Source organism: Aotus nancymaae, unplaced genomic scaffold (genome assembly GCF_030222135.1).
Source record: "Aotus nancymaae isolate 86718 unplaced genomic scaffold, 86718_ANA_hifiasm-v0.15.2.pri h1tg000040l, whole genome shotgun sequence".
In the NCBI taxonomy this organism is placed as follows: Eukaryota; Metazoa; Chordata; class Mammalia; order Primates; family Aotidae; genus Aotus; species Aotus nancymaae.
In genome coordinates, this window is record NW_026988454.1 from 43136927 (window position 1) to 43160039 (window position 23113).

General features: G+C 32.8%; 1 protein-coding gene across 6 annotated transcripts in view; it reads right to left on the minus strand.

Moving 5' to 3' along the window:
• Positions 1-23113, minus strand: part of NKAIN2 (sodium/potassium transporting ATPase interacting 2) — a 1034673-nt gene that overhangs the window by 538674 nt on the left and 472886 nt on the right. For all 6 annotated transcript variants that reach the window (XR_010336617.1, XR_010336618.1, XR_010336619.1 and 3 more), the window contains one exon: positions 18733-18870. Coding sequence is in view for 2 of the 6 variants with exons in the window: in XM_064360728.1 (XP_064216798.1) it covers positions 18733-18870 (138 nt within the window). In the remaining 4 variants the exon portion in view is untranslated. The remainder of the gene's footprint in view (positions 1-18732; positions 18871-23113) is intronic.

Below are 23113 nucleotides of genomic sequence, written 5' to 3' on the forward strand. Positions count from 1 at the left end.
GTACATAACACATATCAGATACAAAATCTGTTTTAATTAATCAATTGTTTCTGTTATCAGTAAGGCTTCCAATAAACAATAGACTATTAGTAGTTAAGATTCTGGGGAGTCAAAACTTACATGTAGAGTTCTGTCTCTGTGTGGGTCAGCATCCCTAACCCCTATATTGTTCAAGGATCAACTGTATGTATAAAAGTTTCCATAATATTAAGACATACTAGTCATCATGATAATTCTGATTATTTTCTCATTTTAACCATTTTCTAGTGAATCTGTGTATCATTTATGAGAGAGAAAATGCTCTTGGTTCTGCAGACTGTGCAGGCATCTGACAGAAGGAAGTTGTCTCAGTGTCCTAATGCTGGTTTATAGTACAAAACACATGCTGAAGGACACTGTAGCTAAATAGGCACTACTTTTTTGTGTGTGTATATGTGTGTGATGTACAACACTAAAGAAGCAGGCACACTGAGAAGCCCAGTAAAGTTTTTGGGTCTTAGTTGAATGCTTTTATTTTAAACAATTCCTATTTCCTTGATTTTAATTGCTCCTACAATCTCCAGAAAATTCAAAATTAATTTAAAATTACTTCACTGCCCCATAACTTATCCACAGATCACATTTGAAAACATGGAAATAATAGGTATTTTGATGTGGTCCTTTGGATGGAGTCTTTATGTCCTTTTATCTTTCTAGAATGTTTTGTACACCATTCTCTGACATCTATATAACCTGATTTTTAATGCAATTTTTAATTACGTATTTTTTACATTCCTCATTTTATGAAATTCTTGCTTATTTCAAAAGAATATCTAATGTCATAAATGTTCTTATAAATGAAATTATAATAATTTCAGCTTGGACATTTATTTGTATATACCTAGCTACATAAAATGGCAAGATGGGGAAAACATTAGAACCAATTATGTAAAATGATTTCCATAACTATCAAATAAAATAAAGTCATCAAAGATGTTTTGAAATAAAACATAACTGAGGATTTTTTTCCTCTAGGAACTCCATTTATGCCATCGTTTCTTGCTTTATAAACCTCAATTTTATATTTTTATTCTATACATATTCTATTATGACTCAAAGCAAACTAGCACAGATAAACCCTGTTCATCGCACTCTGATACACAAGGAGAGAGAAGTGAAAGCTGAGTAGAGGCTTAATCATGAAGAAATTTGCATCCAAGGTGGTCAATGTGAAAGAGAATGCAATTTTGAGGGAATTATACATTATCTAAATAAAACAGAAGAGCTAAAATTTCTTAAGTTTATAATTTTAAAAGTATAATTATGCTGTTCTTTATACATAAACAGTGATGTTATAAACTGAGATAGTCTTTTTACTATAATAAAGGATGTAGCAATGGTTAAAACAGAGAAGGTATCACCAGATTGACAAATTGGCAAATGTTCCCTGAAGTCTCATTTATTTTTTGTATTTTATAAAGAAGAGTAAAGATGAGTTTAAACTGGGAAATTGCCTTTGGTAGAAATAAACACAATTTTTGAAAACATTTCCACGAGCATTATATATGCTTTAGTTCAGAAAACACTTAATTATATTATGCCTTGAGAATGGTTTTAATGTCAGATATCTGAAAGAAGTGTTCTGTCTGGCTTATTGAAATCCATTCACTTTCAACCCTAATGCATCAAGAGTAGTAGGGCATAGCAGAGATTACAAATGATACTAATTTCTCCTTGAACAAAATTAGGATTTTTTGATACTGGCCTATGTTTTTTAATCTCCTTCCTAATCAGTGAGTTTCTTCCTCACAGTAGACAGTGTCAGCATTTATTTTATATGACATAAACAAGCAATAATAAAAAGCACATTCAAGTGATTATTCTAGACTAACCTGCAGCTATGGGGCTGAGGCCTTAGTTTTACTAAATTGTCAGCTAAACAACACTAAGCTCCAGATCTCTCAAAATGTTCACACAGTTTCTCATGGCTGTGACTAAATTTCTTGCATTAAAGTAAGAAAAATAAAACAATAATAGTCAGAAGAAGAAAGAAGATAACACACAGGTTTTAGAAGAAGACAGAATAAAAAATATGTCAAAGTATAGTTTTACTCCATTATAAATTCTTAGACACAAACTACCCTGAAAATGTAACTTTAAATGTAAATGTAAGCACTGAAAACCCCCATCAAACATTAACTTTTCAAAACAAGAAGAGAATTAAAATAAGATATCTCATAATTCCAATTTTACTGTACTATAAAATTAGAGTAGCTTCACTTCCAAGGGAAATCTTTGTGTACACACATATCAAATTTTCACTGCATGACACCCCCATAAAAATGAATTCTAGATAAAATGAGTTTAATACTTGCAGCCAAATATTTCTTTTACAAAATTCCATAAACTATCTTTAAAAGAAAAAAATACGAAGAAAAAAATTGATTCCATGTGTTTCAGAAAATGACAGGTCTAGTCAAACAGAAGTTTAACTGTGGGGTGTAGATAACATCTTACTATGCATGGAGTTTCCAGATGAGTCAACATTTCCAAAAACCACTGACAGGATGTACAAATACAACCTAGAGATGACCAGGAAGAATGACAACTATTTCATTAAAGAGTCAGCTGGGCAATCACAAAGCATCTGGCAACTAAAATAATTCACAAAACCTCTGAAGCATCAACCTCAGAGTATTGCAAGATTTATTTTCAATGGAAAGATTTATTTTGAAATAAATAGTATAGAAAATATTATACAAAAGGGGTTTTGTAGTAATTACAACTTGTGAATGCTTTCTTCATGTAGTGTCAATTTGGCTGATGTGGTCAATGAAAGTCTTTAATCAATTTCAGAATTAAATAGCATGAAGCTGAAATCCTTTTGCAGTCAAAACCTCTAAAAATAATTGTTTATAATTATTATTTGAAAACCAGACTATATGCTATGACTGGGTATTGGTAGGTTCGGCCTATAAGAGGTGATTAGGTTATTGAAAGGGATCAATGGTGCTCTAGTGGAACTGGGTTAATTCTCAAGGGAATAAGAAAGTTCTCACTCTCTGGGACTGGATGAGTTACTAGTGTTAGAAAGTGAGGCTGCCCCTCCTATTTTGCTCCTCTCATATGTTCCCAGTTCCCCTTCAACTTCTTCGTCAAGTTATGACACAGAACTCGGTTCTCACCAGTAGCTGACCAGATACAGCCACCCTATCATGGACTTCCCAGACTCCAGTAAGTTGAGCTAAAATAAATCATTTTTAAAATAAATAAATAAACAAATAATCCAATCTCAGGTATTATGCTATACCAACATAAAAAAGACTAACATATTATACTAAGAAACTCTAAACTAAAAATTTCATTGATGCACTTTATCAATTTGCTACACTCGTTGCTATAAAAATTAGCAAATATCCTGGAAGTGGTGCCTGCTTGCCTCGTACCATTACCTTGGAAGGAGAGAAAACAGAAAAAAGCAGAAATGAGATGTTTTGATATTACCTGTGGTCGCTTTTCTCTTAAGAGATATTAATACATAAAATGAGCAAAGAAAAGGGCATGCAAAAAGAAAAAACAAAACCCAGTGATATCAAGGAAATGCTAAAAAGAAAAATAGAATTTGAAATAAAACTATGGCAATAACATGAAACAAATACTGTAGAAAATATATGCGCTGTCAAAATTTATATCATGAAAATCATGCAAGAAGTGGAAAACTTGAAAAGATAAGTTATTGTAGAAAAGATTGGAAAGATAATTAGATGGCTACCATTCATGAAAGTATCAGGACTAGATGGTTTCATAGACAAGTTCTAAGAACATTTATGGTTCCAATCCTATTTGAATTATTCTATACCACAGAAGAAAGTTTTCCCAATTTATTTTCTGAAGGCTACAAAATTTTCAATATATTACAAGTAAAAAGCTAAAAATTAATTTCATATTTAATAAAGATGCAAAAAAGTAATTAAAAATAGTTAAAGTCAAATATAGCAATCAAAGAAAAAATAACATATTACAAACAAGGTATAGTCTAGTAATGGGAAGTTGAATGAGTATCAGAACACTTATTAATCTAATTCAATACATTCAAATATTTTTAAGAGATATTAGTATATAAGTTCAAAGATCTGTAATAATATGTTATTAGCCATTCTTAATAATTGAAAGAAACTACTTGCATATAGTAAAGAGCATTTATTGAATACTAATAGCAATAACACAGCAAAGAGCAGAGTGCTAAAAAGTCTTTTCATTTAAATTCAGGAACTTGACTGAGATTTTTGCTATTGCTATTTATGTTGAACTTTTTCTTGGAAAGGCTTATGAATGCAACAAGAAAATAAATAATATTAACTGATAAAAATTTCTCTTTAAAGATATGATCTATAAAAACCAAGAAATGCTAGATAAAATTTATGATATTAATAAGAAAATTTGGACATGATAAATATGCCAAATCAACATATTCATTTTAATAATAAGCACTTAGAAAGGGAAAATATTTTGTTCATAACTGTTATAAAACCTATAAATTATGTAAAAACAAATTTCATAAAAAAGCACAAAATTTATATTAAAAAGTCAAAAACGTTTTCTTGAAGATTTAACTAAATTGAGAAAATAAAATGGACTGACATAGCATATTCTTGAACAGAAAGCCCAAACCTCACAAACTATTTGTTTCATTTAATTAATTTTTGTTAAAAACAGTTTCACTTGTCATCCCAACTGATTTTGTCTTGTTTTATATTGAATACAATGATTTTTGGATTAACATTAAAGAATCAATGCTGTAGAAGAACAAGGAAGATATGAACAAATAAATTAATGAGCAGACTTGTTTTACTACCCATCAGAACATACTATAACACCATCGTAATGATACAAATAAATGAGTGGAATAGAGCAGAGATTTGAGAAAAAATGTTAGTATGTAAAACAAACAAGACATCCCAATTATTTGGAATCATAAATGGTGACACCAATGATTATCCATATGAAAGAAAATAGTTTTGGTGTCCTATTTAATATGAAATGCTAAAATACATTTCAGAGGAGCTAAAAGTTTACAGTAAAATATTAAATATCAAATATCTTAGAGAATGTACAAAATTACATATATAACTTAGGATGGGTATATATTATACATCTGACAGAAAACTCAGAAACTATAAATACTGTACTAGATAAAAATTAAAGTATTATTTTGGCCAAATTTTTTTTTTCCAAAATAAAAACACATTAGATAAATCTGGATACATTTTTGATACAAATTTAATGGTAACAGGTTGATTTCTATAATATCAAAACAGATTGCTATCTATAAATACAAACTAACAAGTAAAAGATAAGTCACAAAATGGGCAAAGATGTGGACATTTCACAGATTTTTAAATTGATTTCACACGCTAAAAGAGTAATCTGGCAATTTTAAATTAGAAGTTCATGATAAGACAAGTGAAAAAACAGGTCACAAAATGCATGTATAATACTAGTTTTGAAAATAAAAAACAAAATATGTACGTGTATATTTATTTTCTTTAATGATAATGCAATTATCTGTGATTAAAAGGATTTTTAATATGTTTTCATTTTCATTTTATACCTTTCTCAATTTTTTTTCTCTGTATCTAAACGCTCTTGTCTTCAGTTTTTCTGGGTTATTTACTGGCAATTGCCATTTTATTAGTTGCTGTTGCTTTAATGTAATGCTAGAAAAATACTTCAGATAGAGATCTTGCTATGTGTAAGATATAAAGATTTTTTAATGTGTGTATATGTATCACTTATATTTTTGCATCATCCTCTGATAATGAATGATGATGATGACGGTTAAACATTTATTGCCTATGTATTGTCTGTCTTCCCATAAGAGCATAGACTTCTGTCTTTTCAATGCTGAATCCACAGTGCCTGGAAGAGTACCTAACACACAGTAAGCACAAAATAAATATTTGTATAGTAAAATAAGAGGGTATTATTTTTTGCCAAAAAGCAAACCTATTATGTTTGTTTTGAAAAAACTTGGCAAGTCACAAATTCAGTCTTAAGATGACTAGCAACTAATGCGTAAATTCACCTAGACTGCAAGATAGAGCAACCTGCACAAGGAAAGTATCACTAGTCTCAGGATTGAGACAAGAGGTAGGTTGTTTTCTTGTGCATCTATTTAAAGCAATACTTTCAACTAAATCTTCATAATAAATAAATAAGTGTCATGAGTGTGTTTCTTATAAAATCACTCAATGTAGTTTAACAACATTAACAAAATACATTTCAGTTGTAAAAACGAAACACCCTGCCAACAGTAAACTGACAAAGTACAGGGATGAAAGTCTGCCTAGGATACTCTAGGGTCTGGCAGAATATATGAACCTCTTATCCTGTAAGCAATTCTCCATAAATATCATTTTTCTTAATTGAACTTTTGGTAAATATCAATGTAAAAGGCCTTTGAACCAGAGCAATTCCATTTTGAACAGGAGCTAGGGTAAAATGATGCTGAAACTACCTACGGGGCTGCATTCCCAGATGGTTAGGCATTCTAAGTCACAGGATGAGATAGAAGGTCAGTACAATATACAGGTCATAAAGACCTTGCTAATAAAACAGCTTATAGCGAAGAAGCTGGCTAAAACTCACCAGTACCAAGAATGACCTCTGGTCGTTCTCACTGCTACACTCTCACCAGTGGCATGACAGTTTACAAATGCCATGTTAGGAAGTTACCCTATATGGTCTAAAAAGGGGAAGCATGAATAATCCTCCCTTTGTTTAGCATATAATCAAGAAACAACCATAAAAATGGGCAACCAGTAGCCCTCAGGGTTGCTCCATCTATGGAGTAGCCATTCTTTATTCCTCTGCTTTCTCAATAACCTTGCTTTGACTTTATTCCATGGAGTCACCCTGATGTCTTTCTTGCATGAGATCCAAGAACCCTCTCTTGGGGTCTGCATCTGGATCCCTTTCCGGTCACATCAAGTGGCAGTAATTTTGATGTTTTACCAAAAAGTGCTACGAGGCCGGGTGCAGTGGCTCATGCATGTAATCCCAACATTTTGGGAGACCCAGGAGGGTGGATCACTTGAGGTCAGGAGTTTCAGCCCAGCCTGGCCAATATGGTGAAACCCTGTCTCTACTAAAAATACAAAAATTAATAGAGCATGGTGGTGCACGATTGTAATCCCAGCTACTCAACAGGCAGAGATTGAGTGAACTGAGATCACACCACTGCACTCCAACCTGGGCAACAGAACTCTGTCTCAAAAAATAAAAAATTGCTATAAAGGCAGACAGTCTCTCATACTGGTTATTTGGAGGCCCATGGGCTTCAGTGGGCAGTTAGCTGGTGTTTGGAATGACACCAGGAATAAGGAGTCAGATAAGACTTGTGATTTATTGAAAAAAAAAAAAAATTCCACATAGACAGGTTAATGAAGTGCAATACCAGGATCATGATACTTTTTAGAGAAAATACTGGGTTTTCACTTGCCAACCAAGGACAATCAATGTCTCACAAATTCTACCAACATAAAAATTTGCTGCAATTGATTTTAAACCAGAGAATTGTTTTGGGTGCACATACTCAAATTTCTTCTTTAGTCATAAAAAATCAGAATGCCATGACTCTGCCTACTCTACTTTATAAAATAAATAGGTTGCAAAATGCACATCTAAATAATTATATTAGATAATTCTGTGTATAAAGTAACTAAACATAGGCTAGCGAAATGTTGGAGGCTTTCCCCCAAACACTGTCATTTTAGAAAAATTGAAAGATATTATTACAGTTTCGGTACTAATTACTTAACATACCAGGTATCTAATAAAGATACTCAGCAAAGACAGTTATAGCATATGATGACAAAACCATGTCATCTACATATAAGAAAATATTTGCTATTTTTATCTAAAAGTAGTATCAAGTCATTAGGAAACAGTCCATAAAGGATTAGGACACAGCACTATTTGGTCACACCAATATGACTAATAAAAAACTGACAAGTCTAAAACAACTTTTGAACATTTTCCTCAATAGTTCCCCTTGTTTTAATCCTCACCTTGGTGCATGGCTTCACTATTAGCCTGTCTCTTCTCAAAAAATATCAGTAAACATATGTCTTTACATCTCTCCTTCCCTCTAGGATGCTAGTAGCTCAGGACCATTCCCTACATAAAACCCTTCAATTTTCTAATAATGTCCCATATAATTAATTTAGCATGGTTAAGCAGATTTTTCCCAGTCTGGTTCCTGCCTACATATTTAGTCTTATCTTTCAACCAGCCCCTGTGTAACAACCATGCCACTCTAATATAAATTAATAAAAATATGACTATATTTTTAACACTTCAGTGCTTTTTGCTTTTGTTGTTAGCTTTGTCTGCTTCTGGAATTTCTCCTTTCCTATCTTTCTAGTGATGTATTTACTACTGCTGATACTCTAAATTACAGCTTATGGGTCATGTTTTCCATAAAGCACCTCTTGAATCATCCTGCCCTCCCTCCACGATTCCCCAGTCCCAGTTGACTTACCTAACCTGTTCTGAGTATCTGAGAACTTTGATTTATTCTCTACATACTACTTCTAGCACAGACCATATGAAAAGTGTTGCATTCATTGATTAAATATTTGTTTCCTCGTCTGTTAAAATGTAAACCTCTGGAAGATTTCTTATGATGGTACACCCATAGCATGGTGCATATCGTATAACAGGCAAACAGTAATGGCTTTTTAAAGCCATTAGATTTTCATATCTTGTATAACAATGTCATCTGCTCAACTCTCATTGATAAAAAGGGTATCACACCAAAGTAAAACTACTTAATGTGATTTAATAGTTATCGTTACATTTTTGGTTCCAAAAGGTAAACTGAGCATATGACAAGTATAGTCCTACAAGTATTAATAGTAAAACATTAGAAACAATGAGATTTCAACCAATTGCCTGAAGAGGAAGACCAAGAGTTCAATATTGATTAATAAGCAGAATGAAGCAACTGGCAGTCTATAACATGTATGGAGGAGAAAGAGACACAAAAAAGCTGGAAGACTAGGAAGATTTTTGTATACTCTGGAGAGTTGGGTAAGAAACATGACCAAAGGTAAGTGTGAAAAGTGGTCTGGAAAACAGCAATAATCCTCTAACACTTTTAGGACCAGCCAGACATTTATCTCTCTGGGGAAAACAAGGAGATTTTTCATAGATAAATTTAAAACTATAACATAAAATAACTGTTAAATGAAATTACTTGGGGATAGCATAGCAAAGGCAAATGTTGAAAAGCATGGAGAATCATCAAATGATACGGGCAAAGTCCAGAACTGAAGGTGTAAGGAGGTTCAAACTTTCCCTCTGAAGTTTTGACAACTGAGTCGCTGAAATAAGCTGACAATAGATAAACAGGAGAAAAGGCATACACATTTTTTAAGCTCATGAGACTCACACAAAATATAAACCTCAAAGGAGGAGCCAGATGGTTGCAGTTTTTATAGCATAAAGGAATGGGGGCTTTTAGGGGAGGTGATAACAAGTTAAGGGAGGGGAAAAAAGGAGGAACCACAGGATGCACAAAGGTTGTCTTATTATGCAGATAAAGCTTCTCAGGTAATAAAAGCAGCCTCCAGAAGAATAAGTGATAGACTGTCAGGGTGTGGGGATGACATTTAATCTTCTCTCCAGTGATTAATCTTCCCTGGTTGTTTGATGAAATTCCTAGGGAGGGATTTCAAGACAATTGCATTTCTTTTGGAAGAACTTACCTCAGTAAGATAAGTGAACTTCAGAGAAAGGGCCTTCTGGTGCTTTGGGAAAGAGAGGATCTAGAGACAGAGGATGGAGGAAGGTCAGAGAGACCTTGAGGCTACTCCTTTAGTTCAAAATTGTCATCCATTGGAGCATGATTTTCTGAGCCACAACAAAGTCTTCTATAAGTGTTTAAATTTAAAAAAAAAAGACTACACAATTTTTAAATAGGTTCACATTTAGACATGCCATTTTGAAATGCCAAGACAACAAGAATAAAATTAATATCTCAAGCACTTCTTTTAAAGTTATTTACAGATTAATATCAGACTGCCCATCAGTAACACTGCTTCTTAGATTGTAAATAATTACTTCAGTATTCTCAGATAAAAATGATTTTCAACCCTGAATTCTGCACCTGGCCAAATTAGTACTCAAGTGTAAAGGTAGAATAAAGTCATTCTTTGTCACGAGACAGATAAAACTGAGAAAGTTTTTCTCCCAAACATGCTTTTCCAGGAGGCTATTTGAAGAATATCAAGCAGAAAATAGATGGAAATTAAGAAAGCATGAATCGAATTTAGAAGGTGGGAGAGATAGATGTATAATAAGGCTAGAGAGCAACAGTTTACATAGGAGCAAAATGACGAAGTACTAAGAGAAATCTCCAGAGAAGAGCATAGCATTAAAAACAAAAAGCTACAGATAATATTTTTTATATTTATATGGTCAAATATAAAAAAATAGTTTAAATGCAAATGGCAAAGCAATGGGCTTCAAAAATTAAAACAGAATGAATATCAAACAATAGAATGAATATGAATTAAAAACGTATTTAGGATACACTTAAGCAAGGCCTCTTTTGCTTCTTACAAGAAAAAAAAGGCAATAAGAAACTTCAGAGGGGAAAGAAAACCTGTAAAAACAATGTATAATTCAAAAATAAATTAGACCAAATGATTTGGGGCAGGTTGTTATTAGATATTGTCTAAAGCTGAAAATCAACAATTAGCAAAACACACACACACACACACACACACACACACACACACACTTCTGAGGTAACCCCAGAAGAACTATAAAGACATTCTGAACAGCTGGATAAGAGTATGGTAAAGAACTTTTATTACAAGCCCAATTTTTCTTTTTGATTAAAAAAAACCTACATAAATTAATCTGATATTTTATTTTAGAAAAAGAAACTAATACTTATACATATCCAATATATCTTTCCTTCAAAATTCATTTTAAAAATCTTATTAGATGATTTAAAAAAGTGAATCTAGACTGTCAAATGTAATTATTTATGTGTACCACATCCTATAAATCTTTAGTCATAGCCTAACACCAAAATGAGAGCACAAAGTATCTTCTTGTAGAATAAATGGTCCACATTTCCCCAAGGGAACATATTCTTTTGAGAATAAATTGCGTTTACAATGTTGCATTATTACATTTATTTTAGAACTACAGGCTAAATCCATTAAACTTGTAATGAGGTTTTTTCCCCCCTCCCTTCAAGGCTTATGGGAAAAGACTGATTTTCACAACTACTCTAAGTCATTAGAAGTATTGTTAATTTACTACTATCTCAAGTCTCTTCATCTCTAATCTACATTGATTTTCTGTCCGGAACACAGAAAGCATGCATTTGTTAATGCTTTAGCTACAATCAGTTTTCTTTCAGATTTTTTTTCTCCTGGAAAAATTGAATAAAAGTGGCAAAACAACTACTTGAACATAGATTAATGACTTCTTACAAATGACTTGTAGAAGTGTAAAAATTTTTAGGGAGGTAACATTAGTTTTAGAAAAGCATAGGTATATACATGCCATAGTGGTTTGCTGCATCCAACATCCTGTCATCTACATTAGGTATTTCTCCTAATGTTAGCCCTCTCCATTCCCCCCACCCCCTGCTATCCCTCCGCTAGTCGCCACCCCGAACAGGCCCCAGTGTGTGATGTTCCCCTCTCTGTGTCTATGTGTTCTCATTGTTCAACCCCCACTTATGAGTGAGAACATGTGGTGTTTAGTTTTCTGTTCTTGTGTCAATTTGCTGAGAATGATGGTTTCCAGCTTCATCTATGTCCCTGTAGAGGACATGAACTCATCCTTTTTTTATGGCTGCATAGTATTCCATGGTGTATATGTGCAATGTTTTCTTTATCCAGTCTATTTTTGATGGGCATTTGGGTTGGTTCCAAGTGTTTGCTATTGTGAACATACATATGCACAGTCGAATGTTTTATAATCCTGGGTGTAGAGTATACACCCAGCCTGCACATTCTGCACATGTACCCCAGAACTTAAAGTATAATGAAATAAATAAATTAAAACCAATATTTTAATTTTAATAAACCAGTATTTTTAATAAAACAAAAAATTTTATACCAAGAGAAAAAGAAAAGCATATGACCTAAAAAATGGGCATAGTGCTCCCCATTTATTGCTGTTGGTGACAGTCTCTACAGAGACCTGAGCTCCATAAACAATTAAAAATCAAATCGTGGCAATCATCAGCCATGATTTCTAGTCAATTCTAGAAATGTAGAGATTTTCTCCCCCATGCAAATTGAGTACACAATTCTTTGCTTTAACAGAACCACTAAGGTGTCTATAGATTTCTTAAGTTGCCGTATGGTAATCTTTTTACAAAGTGAATCTTGTCTTTGTCTTTGGTGCTCCACTCACCCTGTGGCCCCATGCTTTGTCTAAGATGTCATGAGCTCATTTTCTTCACCATGTTGGCTCTAGAGAAAGCAAAGTTAAGGAAGTCAAAGCAGGTGACCCTTTGTCTGAAGCTGACCTTGCCTCACTGGGGACAAGGAGGATGTACGTCAATTTAGAAATCAACAGCCACCAACAACCATATGTATCACATTTAAAAAAAATTGTATTAAAAAATAGAGTAGCCTAAATTGGTGAACAGAAATTCAGTGCTCAGCATTAATCAGAACATACCATTCAAAACTTTAAAATATGGACTAAAAGAAATATTTACTTTATTATTTTGGAAGAGTAAGCAAAGTTATTATGACAGTCTTAGAATTTACTATTCTTACAACATAAGAAATGAAGATTCATGTATATTGGCTTCTCTTTCTAACCATTATAGACTTACTTCATCAAATCAGCTTTAGCGACATTATTTTAATTTCTTGCTTTATCAGTAACAAAACAGGAAACCAATCCCAATACTTCTCCTTCATTTGATTTTATAATTATTGTAGTCTAATTTGATGTCAGAGAAAGATTCATCATTAGACACAATAATATGTATGTATGTATGTCTATATTGGTGTTTCCTAGGCCTTTTGTATTTCCTATATGTTTTCAGTATTTTATTCAATTACATAGAAATAAATTCTCCCATCAATTATTTGAAACTCTTTACAAAAAACAAATGTACAAATAGATAATTTCTCCTTATTTAATATATAATAGATATTAGATACGATTTATATTGTATAGATTAATGTTTATATATGCATATAATCACGATCAAAAAGCTGAATGATATAGAACAACAACATACCATCCTAATTCATTGTTACTAGAGATTAAAGACAGTTTAAGATATTGTTTTCCCACATGAGTAAAATATCCATCACTTAGACTTTGCTGTTCTAACCTCTTGAGACATGAGGTTATTTCCCCATTAACTAAGGCACTGAAAACATGATCCTTGTTATGGAAGAGGTAGATCACAACCTAAAATCTAAATCCTCTAGAAATGGCAAATTCTGTAATGAATTTTAACTTTGCTCACAACTTAACAGCCCCTTTGTTCATTTATCAGATAGATTTGGGTCTCTGAACTGTGCCCCAAGAGGCAGTTCAGTGTGGTGGTTACAAGGAGAGATTGGTTGTCAGGAGAATCTGTGTCCGCCTCCTAACTCTATTTCCTTTCTGTATGAGTTTGAACAAAAGTGTGTCAAGTTAATGTGAGGGTTATAGAATTTGCCAAGAAAGACAGATATACAGGAGAATTGGTAAGAAAAAAGAAATACGATTCTTATAAATATTACTGATTTTAGTATAGTATCCTCTTTAAATTTGAGTAATAGAGTTTTAGCTATTTTGAAACATTTCCAGTTTGGAGACTGAGTTTGGAAGAAAGGAAAGAAGAAAGAAAGAAAGGGAAGGAGGGAGGAAAAATAATTTTTTTTTTTGGCAGGTTACAGGGCAACATTTTTTTGGCAATATCACTGAGAAAGTTGCTGTGGCTTTAATGGATAGGAAACTACATATTCCTCAGTTTATTTTAGACAACTTAAAGCAGCGCCTTAGTGACAGTGCAGGTCCTTAACATTATTTTGTCATTAACCAATAAACACGGGATATCCCAAATCACATTCTACTTCCCCAAATGATAATGTATTATACAATTCTATTTATGATATAAAATAATGCTTTCCTGGGAGCCATTGTATATATTTATATATGAATTATTTTCTGGGATTTGATGTAGTTGAGAATTATACAAGATAGATTATTTCTACGAATTCTGGGTTCAGGTTTCCTTTGCTTGGATCAGAAATCATCTATTTCATTTTCCTTCAGCATATTATATTCTGCGAAGTGTCAGAGACCCTCTATGGTACTAATGAGTTCTTGTTCCAATCATCTGCTTTAAACTTTTAATTTTTTTCTTTGCTACTATGAAAAAGAAGATGAATGAAGAAAACAAAAATCAATACTCTCATTTATTTGTTGCTAGAAGTTCAATGTTTGAGAGAAAGTCCACATACTTTTTTTGGGGAAGGGAAGACCAATTAAATACAATAAAATGTCCCATCAATAATTTTAAACTCTTCAAATATAGCAAATGTCCTCAGACTCAATGTCAGAAAATCTGCCTTTTTGTTTTAGTGAAATTAAAATTATACCTAAGGATAATGAAGACATATCTTTTTCAAAATGGTATTTGAATTTCATAATTTTAAAAGCAGTGGAAAATTTCACAAATGGAGAGCATTAACTTTAATAAGATAAACATAAAAAACATCAAAAGGAAACTTTATGATGTTTTAAAGGTAAATATCTTTATCAAATGATCTACATAAATTAAGATAAACACTAAGACTTCAGGGCAAAAAATTAGCAAAGAACACCAAAAGACAATTCCCTGGCTGGGAGCCGTGGCTCAGGTTTGTAATTCCAGTACTTTGGGAGACTGAGCTGGGAGGATCACAAGATCAGGAATTTGAGACCAGCCTGGCCAACATGGTGAAACCCCATCTCTACTAAAAGAAGTACAAAAATGAGCTGGGCATGGTGGCGCCTGCCTATAGTCCCATATAGTCCCAGCTACTTGGGAGGCTGAGGCAGGTGAATAGCTTGAACCCAGGAGGTAGAGGTTGCAGTGAGCCAAGATGGCACCATTACACTCCAGCCTGGGCAAGAATAGAAAAGCTCCATCTCAGGAAAAAAAAAAAAAAAAAAGATAATTTCCCAAAAAGAAAATAAAAAAATATGGGTAATGAACAAAATATGAAAAATTCTAACTCACTAAGGTTAGAAATGCAATTAAAAATGAAAGTGACACTTTTTCTTCTATCAAATTAACAACTGTGAGAACAGATAATACACAGGGTTAGCAAGAGTACAGTGAAATTGACTCTGCTATACACTAGTAGAAGGATAATTCGGTAAAATAATTTTGAATAGGTTATTTTAAATTATATACTAAAAGCCTTAAATTTGTTCATATTATTTGATTATACCTAGGTATTTCTCCTAAGAAATGATTCACAAAAAAAGATGAGAGTATTTTTTATGGAAATGATTACAGGGGATTATTTAATATAATAGAAAAATATGAAAATAGCATATGTATAACATTAAATGGTTAAAGAAACAATGGAATAGTCATATTAATTTTTAAATTGTTTGATATAATGTTCAATTTTAAATTAAGACATATTTGAACATATAGCATACATGGTTATGTTTCATTTGTATACACACAAAGGGAATATGCAAAACTGTTACTCTTCAGTCATGAAGTCAAGAAATGCTTTCTTATTTTTATATCAAATTATTTTATAATGTAAAAATGTTACACAGAAAATATGGCAAATATAAAAATTATAGTTTTTATAATTGTCATATTGTTAGAGGATGAAGACCTTTACAATGATCCTTTTCTATTTAATCAATAGTAAATTAAATACATTTTCCTTATGATTTCCTTTTAATAACATTCTTTGCTTTATCTTACATTATTGCAAGAATACAGTATATAACACATATAACATATTAAATATGAGTTAATCAACTGTTTATCAGTAAGGTTTTCAATCAACAGTAGGCTAAGCAGATTTTTGACTGTGCGGTGGGGGTTGGTGCCCTTAATCCTCACATTGTTCAAGGGTCAACTGTAGTTTGTTGCACAGAAGTTACACAGACATAGATATCCAGGACAGAAATTGGTACCAGAAAGTCAGTAATACTTAAACCTAAAACACACAATATTGGTTTTGAGATAAGAAGGCAAGTGATGCCAGGAGGGCAGCAAGGAGACTCGGAGTGGAGAAAGGAAATTGTTTTTGAGGACTGGAGAATAGAAGACTCAAGGAATTTACTGCCAGAACAATTATCTTAGCTATTGCCTTCAATAACTGGAAAGACAGAAAATATGCCTATAAGTTTCTGGGCCTGGTTAAAGGGATTTCCAAGAAAAAAAAAAAAAAAAAAAAAAAAAGATGACAGTGCTATTTGTCATCTTTTAGCCACAGACAGCATGATATTGTAAGAGAGAGATGAGCTAAAGAAAGATTTTCAAGCAGAATTTAGAGGCTATATTTCCAATCCAGGACTTGCTGAGTTGGAAAAAAGAAGTTTCTAATTTACATCATCTCTAGCTGGCAAAAGATTTCCAAAGACATTGTCTCAAGGAAAAACCCAAATTCACAGAGCTGTTTACTGGTCAAGATGAAATCAAGGATATCGCTCTGAGATTCACTGTTAAGATTTCGCAAAGAGTTCAGTTTGTGTCTAATAGTCCCAATAAACAAAACTTCTAACAATTTTAAAGGTATTTTCCCTTGGTATCATAACTCTTATTCCATGCCAGAGAAAGTGGCCAATATTAAAAGATCTATGGTATGTCTTTATTCAAAGGGATGACACTATAATTTGATACATAGAAAGCCTACACTTTTTCTTTTTTGTGTCGTAGCATCTTAGAATAAAAGGGACAGAAATAGTTCATCTAATATCTAGCGCACCTTACTCTATTTTAAATTTCCTTTCAGCCTATTTCTATGCTACACAGGTTAGTATTATTTTTAAATAATAATAATAAAAACAAAAATATCATAGCTAATATTTATTGGGGGCTTTTAAAACACCAAGCATGATGCTAAGGACATTTCATAGAATATCTCCCTTATTCCTCAAAATTAACCTCTTAGTTTTTAAATAGTTCAAATACGTTGGCTCTCATCTAAATTTTATCCCAAGAACTTTATCAGAAATAAAGATGAAATATTTATATAATGATATTCAGAGCAACATTATTTATAAGAATAAAACCATGAAGGAACCTCAAAGTCTAACAAAAGAAAGAAAGATACGTTAAATTTTTTTCTTATAATGGCTAACATACCAATTAATTAAATCATTATGAGTTAATGTAATGATAACTTTGATTTTAATGATAAGAAAACCGAAGATTGGTGAGGTGAAGTTGTCTAAAGTCACACAGAATTTGGCAGATCCAAGATTTCAATCCTGATATTATGACTTCAGAGGACTCACTCTTAACCACTGTACAATCCTCCCTACACTGCATCAAATTACAATTCATAAAAGAAAATGGACAATACTATCATATCTTATGCGTTGAAAAACTTCACCCTGCAACAGACTCCTCCCATTCTTACAAGATGTAGATGGCTACCCAGCCTCTGCGGTGACATGCACTGGGATCTGAGCGTGCACCTGGAGGTGAGGACTATGGGCTTCTCATTCTTTTTTTTTTTTTATTTTTTTTTTTTATTTTTTTTTTTTTTGGGTTTCTCATTCTTCCTTAGCCCGACAGTGGCTCCTTTGGTTCCAGCCACCACCACATTGCCTGGCTTTGTATCAATGAGCTTTATCTGGTTCTACATGACAGAAAGAACAGGCTATAGGGGGCGCATCTTTTATAAGGACGCTTATAAAAGACCCTGAGAAGGGCCGCTGGTTTATGTTGAACAAGGCAGAGCTTTCATTGTACTATCTTATATACATACTTTTACTACAAACCTGCTTTACAATTTTAAATAAATGCCTATAGACATTTCCTTTGTCAAAAATGAAGATATAGAAAAAATGATGAAACTAAAAAGAAAAAAATGTACATTAATGAAGAGCAGTAGTTGAGATCTGAGGCACATACAAAAGCTAACTCAAGTTATGGTTCCCATAGTAACCGCGACACAGTTGGATTTCACTTTTATGTTAAGTAAGTTTAACTTGAGTGGGAATGCAAAATACTTCCTCTGAGCCAAAAAGAGAATTGGGGAGAACACAGAGACAATTGTCCAGATTATTCTGGCTTTCACATATGCTAAATATTAGCCCTAATGTGGGTTAATATTTTCACATCAATAGTGTATGTTCATTTGTATTGATTATAAACTCTTCATTCAATATATAAAATATGATTATTTAATATGAGAAAAAATTCCCATTAAAATATGTTAAACCAGAGAGCATGATTTTATAATTTAGAAATACAGAAACACAGTTAGGTTTATAATTATGAGAAAATTTGCCGAAAGTACAAATTATGAGAATTCAATCTGATTACACTGCTATCAAGTGCATTAAACCTGACATTTTCAATTACTGTTGATGGAACCTGAAACTATGAAAATAAACACAGTACTTAAAAGAGAGTATCCACATCTTTAAGATAGAGTATATGCATAAATTTTCGAGGCATTTGGAGTTTGCACATCATTCTCTAGTTCAATTAGATTTTAAAAAGGCAGAAAAGGTACTTACTCCTGTTATGTAACGAGGTCTATATTGAATAGTTCCAAACAAACCAAGAATGACGATAATAATATGTACAAAATTTGCCAGGATAGGTGCCCACTGATATCCAAGGAAGTCAAATATTTGCCTCTCCAGCACACAAACCTAGAATAGCAAAACAGGATGGATAAATCAGAATGTGAGCAACAGCACAGCGGTGAGAGGAAAAAAGGATACAATTAATAATCACATTATAATTAGCAATTATAACTGTGTCATCATATCTGGCATGTGTCTTTAACAGTGAGAATGATATTTTTGTGTACATTTCAAAGGAAAACTACGGAAGTTGTGGATCTGTAGACACCTACAAACCTTTCAGGAATAATTTTGTGGAGGAATCAAGCAGTATTCACAGGATGTCACCTTTGCAGTCACAGGATAAATTACATTGCCATGTGCACTGTCAAACATTTGAAGTCATCAGCCAGCAAGTCCGGGAAGTCCACATAAAGAGTTTGTTGCTAGATCTCTTCACACATTATTATATAAGTTGAGAATAGAACAAAGGAAGCTTGATGTGGAGGAAAAATAACTCTTTATCAAGAGTTGTAGCAAGAACTCTTTTTAGCAAGACAAAGATTTCTGGATGTGGATCTGACTCTAAGTAGCTGCAGTGGCCTACGTAAATCATTCCCTTCTTTGGGTGCCTGGTCCTTGTTTGTAAAATGAAGGACTTTGACAAGGTACGAAGAGTCCTTCTAGTCCTAATAGTGTTGGATTATGGATCAAATATGATGTTTTGTCATACCTAGTTACCAGGCAAAAGAAGGGCCCTCAAAGAAAATTAGAACAATGGAAAATAAAAACAAAAATTAAGCATCACTGTTATAAAAGCAAGACACTTAAGTCCCTTTAAATTATACTACTTTCATCTGTGCTCACAACGATAATTAAGACATATAAAAATCTAGGCCGTGAGAGGAGTAAAAGCCAACCAACTAACTAACACTAACAACAAACTGAGATTAGCGGGTAGTCCGGAAGTACCACTTCAGATCCAAAAGTGAAATCTGGGGAGAAAGCAAGTATCATCAGATCCAACAAAGCAAATCAGAATGTTAGCTTTATTCTTCCTGCCTGCCCTCAGGGGGGATGATAATAAACTCTCTGTGTTCAGAGAAAAACATTGTAAAACGACTCGATGCTCCATACCAAGATTCAGTATTTTATTCAGCCAGGTTTTCAAGGAAAATGAGGATTTAAAAATCCCTAAGTTCCTAACATCACTATGCTTTAATGATATTTCTTGTCAGAAGGAAATATTGACTCTCAAAAACAGGCAATGTGCTTTTTAAATTAAATATCTGTAGTGCAGTTTGAAGACGTCTTGAATGATCATTATTCCCACTTCAGTTCTTTAACTGAGTAGCACGTTTTCCCATCAGGTGTTGAAAGAGAAAATAAATTCATGACAACTGTTTGCATAACACCTCTATTTTCTAAGGCACACTGAGCACTGTGTAATGGTTGTAGCAGTCACAGTCCAGCTTAGTCAAATCTTAATTCTCACTGCATCTTCAAAGTAATTAAAAAAACAAAAGAATCTTGATTTCTTTTACGCTATGCTGAAGCCATGAAACTCATCAGAGTCTCAATAGTGGAATGCAATATTCTTACTAGTTAATAAACACAGACTGTCATAGAGCTTAAATATCACTTAACCCTTATAAACCTGAACTGTCTTCTGATGAACAACCATTCCTTCAACTTTCTCATATAGTCAACGTTTTGTATAAATGAGACCCGTTTGTGACATTAGGCAGTATTACACATGCCAAGTTAGAATCTGAACGGTACCACAAACTAAGTTGTTGTTCTGAGAACACTATTGCTACTTTCTATATAAAAGTTCTTTTCTACATACAATCCTCTCCTTCTTATCTTACGAATAAATAGTGAACAGGAATGTAAACCAACAACAAGAAACATCTAAACTCTATAAATTTGGAGCATCATAACTGTGGGGACACAGCAGGGCAAAAGTATAGAAGATGGAACACGTCAATCAAAAAGTGGGAAATATCTCAATAAATTCACCAATTATGAAAGAAAATTACAGTCCTATTGTTAATTATAAAAATACAGAAGTGATAAAATACTAAGTCTGCAAAACTGAAGTGAATTTATCTCAACATTTATCAGGTTCGTTTTATGGCAGAACCAATTGTTTCTTCCTTACAAGTTTATGCAGATGGAACAAGCTAAAGTGTAATTCTTTGCATATAATATTTCTGCCTTTTTCCCCTTTTTGATTAGTCCTATTAAGGATCATAAGTAGCAATATCATAGATTCTGCAATTTAGGGATGGGCCTGAAAAATGAAAGATTTTCTGAAAAGTTCAGTGAGCATAAGCAGTTGAACAATGTGTAGGAGTAGCTGCAGTCTTTCCTAAGAATTCCTTCCAACAGGAAGACTATTAACTATGAGGGGCCTGTATGATGGGGCCTAGGGGTACAGGGATGGAGGAAACACACATTTGTTGGAATATCTACTGTATGCTGGAGATTTATGCTCTTCTCCAGGCATGTATTATTACATTGATTCTATACAAAACCAAGGGAGGTAAACAGAAGTGTCCCATTTTGCAGACTAAGGAATCTAAGTTGTGGTGTGCTAAGTGATTATCTTGAGGTTACAGAAGTGGTAAGCAGTAGAACAGGAATTTAGGCCTCTGTGCCTGGCCCCTTTGCTATGTCTCTATCTTTTCTATTTAATCCACACTTAGTCCAAAAAGAAAACAAAACTGTTTTTGCTGGTTGTATTGCAGAAGCCATGCTAGTTATAGAATATATGCTACTTCATTACCTTTTTTATTTATTTAGAAATAGTGTAGAGAATCTCTCTGATCATACCTGTCAGTTCATGACATTATATCAACATTGGTCGAGGCAAAGTTCCTTTCTTGTTTAGGTTAGGTTAGTTTTTGCCTCTTTGAACCCATCTCAGTGTTAATCTGATTTTGGAGCCCTTTTTAATGTATTTACTTTTGGTCCTTATAATTATCTGACATATAAATGTATGTATTTGGCCTTGCAAAACATATACTGCTGCTGTTTATATCTGCATGTTATTTTCACATAAAAAGTCTTACGGTGTACTTCTATTTCATGTGTGTCTATTTTACTGTATATAAATTTTGGTTCCTCGTGTTTGACTGGCACAGAGCACATCATTATAAATGCATGATTTGGTTGCTTTCAATACTTTGCTACCACAAAGAATTTTCTTCCGTTGCATTACTATCTTTATGAAGTTTTTATTTGTAACATCAATAGTGACTAGTCTTTATCAGTTACTCTCTCTGCGTCTATTGAGGTAATCACGTTATTTTTTTCTTTTACACAATGAATTGATGGATTAGACTGACTATTCAGTCAATATCCTTTTGTCATTATCCTTTTATACCTGGTAAAATCCCTACTTGGGATGGCATATTATTTTTAGCACATTTTCAGTTTGGATTAAATTTTACTTTTAAAATTTAAACAAAATAAAATTTTATTTGGGGTTTTTGTATCTATAAACTGACCTTCACTTCAATTTCTTTTTCTCTTATTTTCTGACACTGTTATAAAAGTTACACTGGCCTCAAACCATAAGACAAAAATTGTATTTAATTTTAATTTAATGTTTATTTTTATTATATAGATGGATATATGTATGAGCTGTGTGTGTGTGTGTGTGTGTGTGTGTGTGTGTGTGTGTGTGTGTGTGTATGCTATAATATGATTTGGAAAACATGAAGATTACCCCTTTTTTCACCATAGTAAGTGTTAATTTTAATGGTTATTGTTAATACAGTAGAGTATGCTTAAACCGAAAAAGTTTTTAAAACCTTTGTGATAAGTACTATTAAGGACACATTATTTTACTTTCCATGACAATAAATATTCATCAGAAGCATCTGTAAAATGTAAAATGTCTTCAAGATAAATAAATTTACTGACTTTTCAAACTGGAAGAGAGTCACTCCATACTCCTCAATATACACATGAGAAAACTGAGCCTAATTAAGTTAATACTTTGTTAAACTAAATTTTAACTCTTCATAGGAGAGAATTTGGTCTAAAACAGGTTTGCTTCAAATGTCTGCGTGGCAAAAGTGAAGTCTTTGTACTGGTTAGGCATCTAATGCTATTCAACTTTAATAATAATAAAATTACATGTAATTGAACATATTTTTTAAAGGCCAAAATGATATTTTTAGATGTAGTTTTCCTCAACTGGTAAGACCTGGAATTAGTCTCCTTGAAATACTGCATTTTGTTCATAACTAATATTTCTTTATTTTCTTCCAAATATTACTGTAATATAATTTTTATGTCCTTAAAACTTAACCTGCAA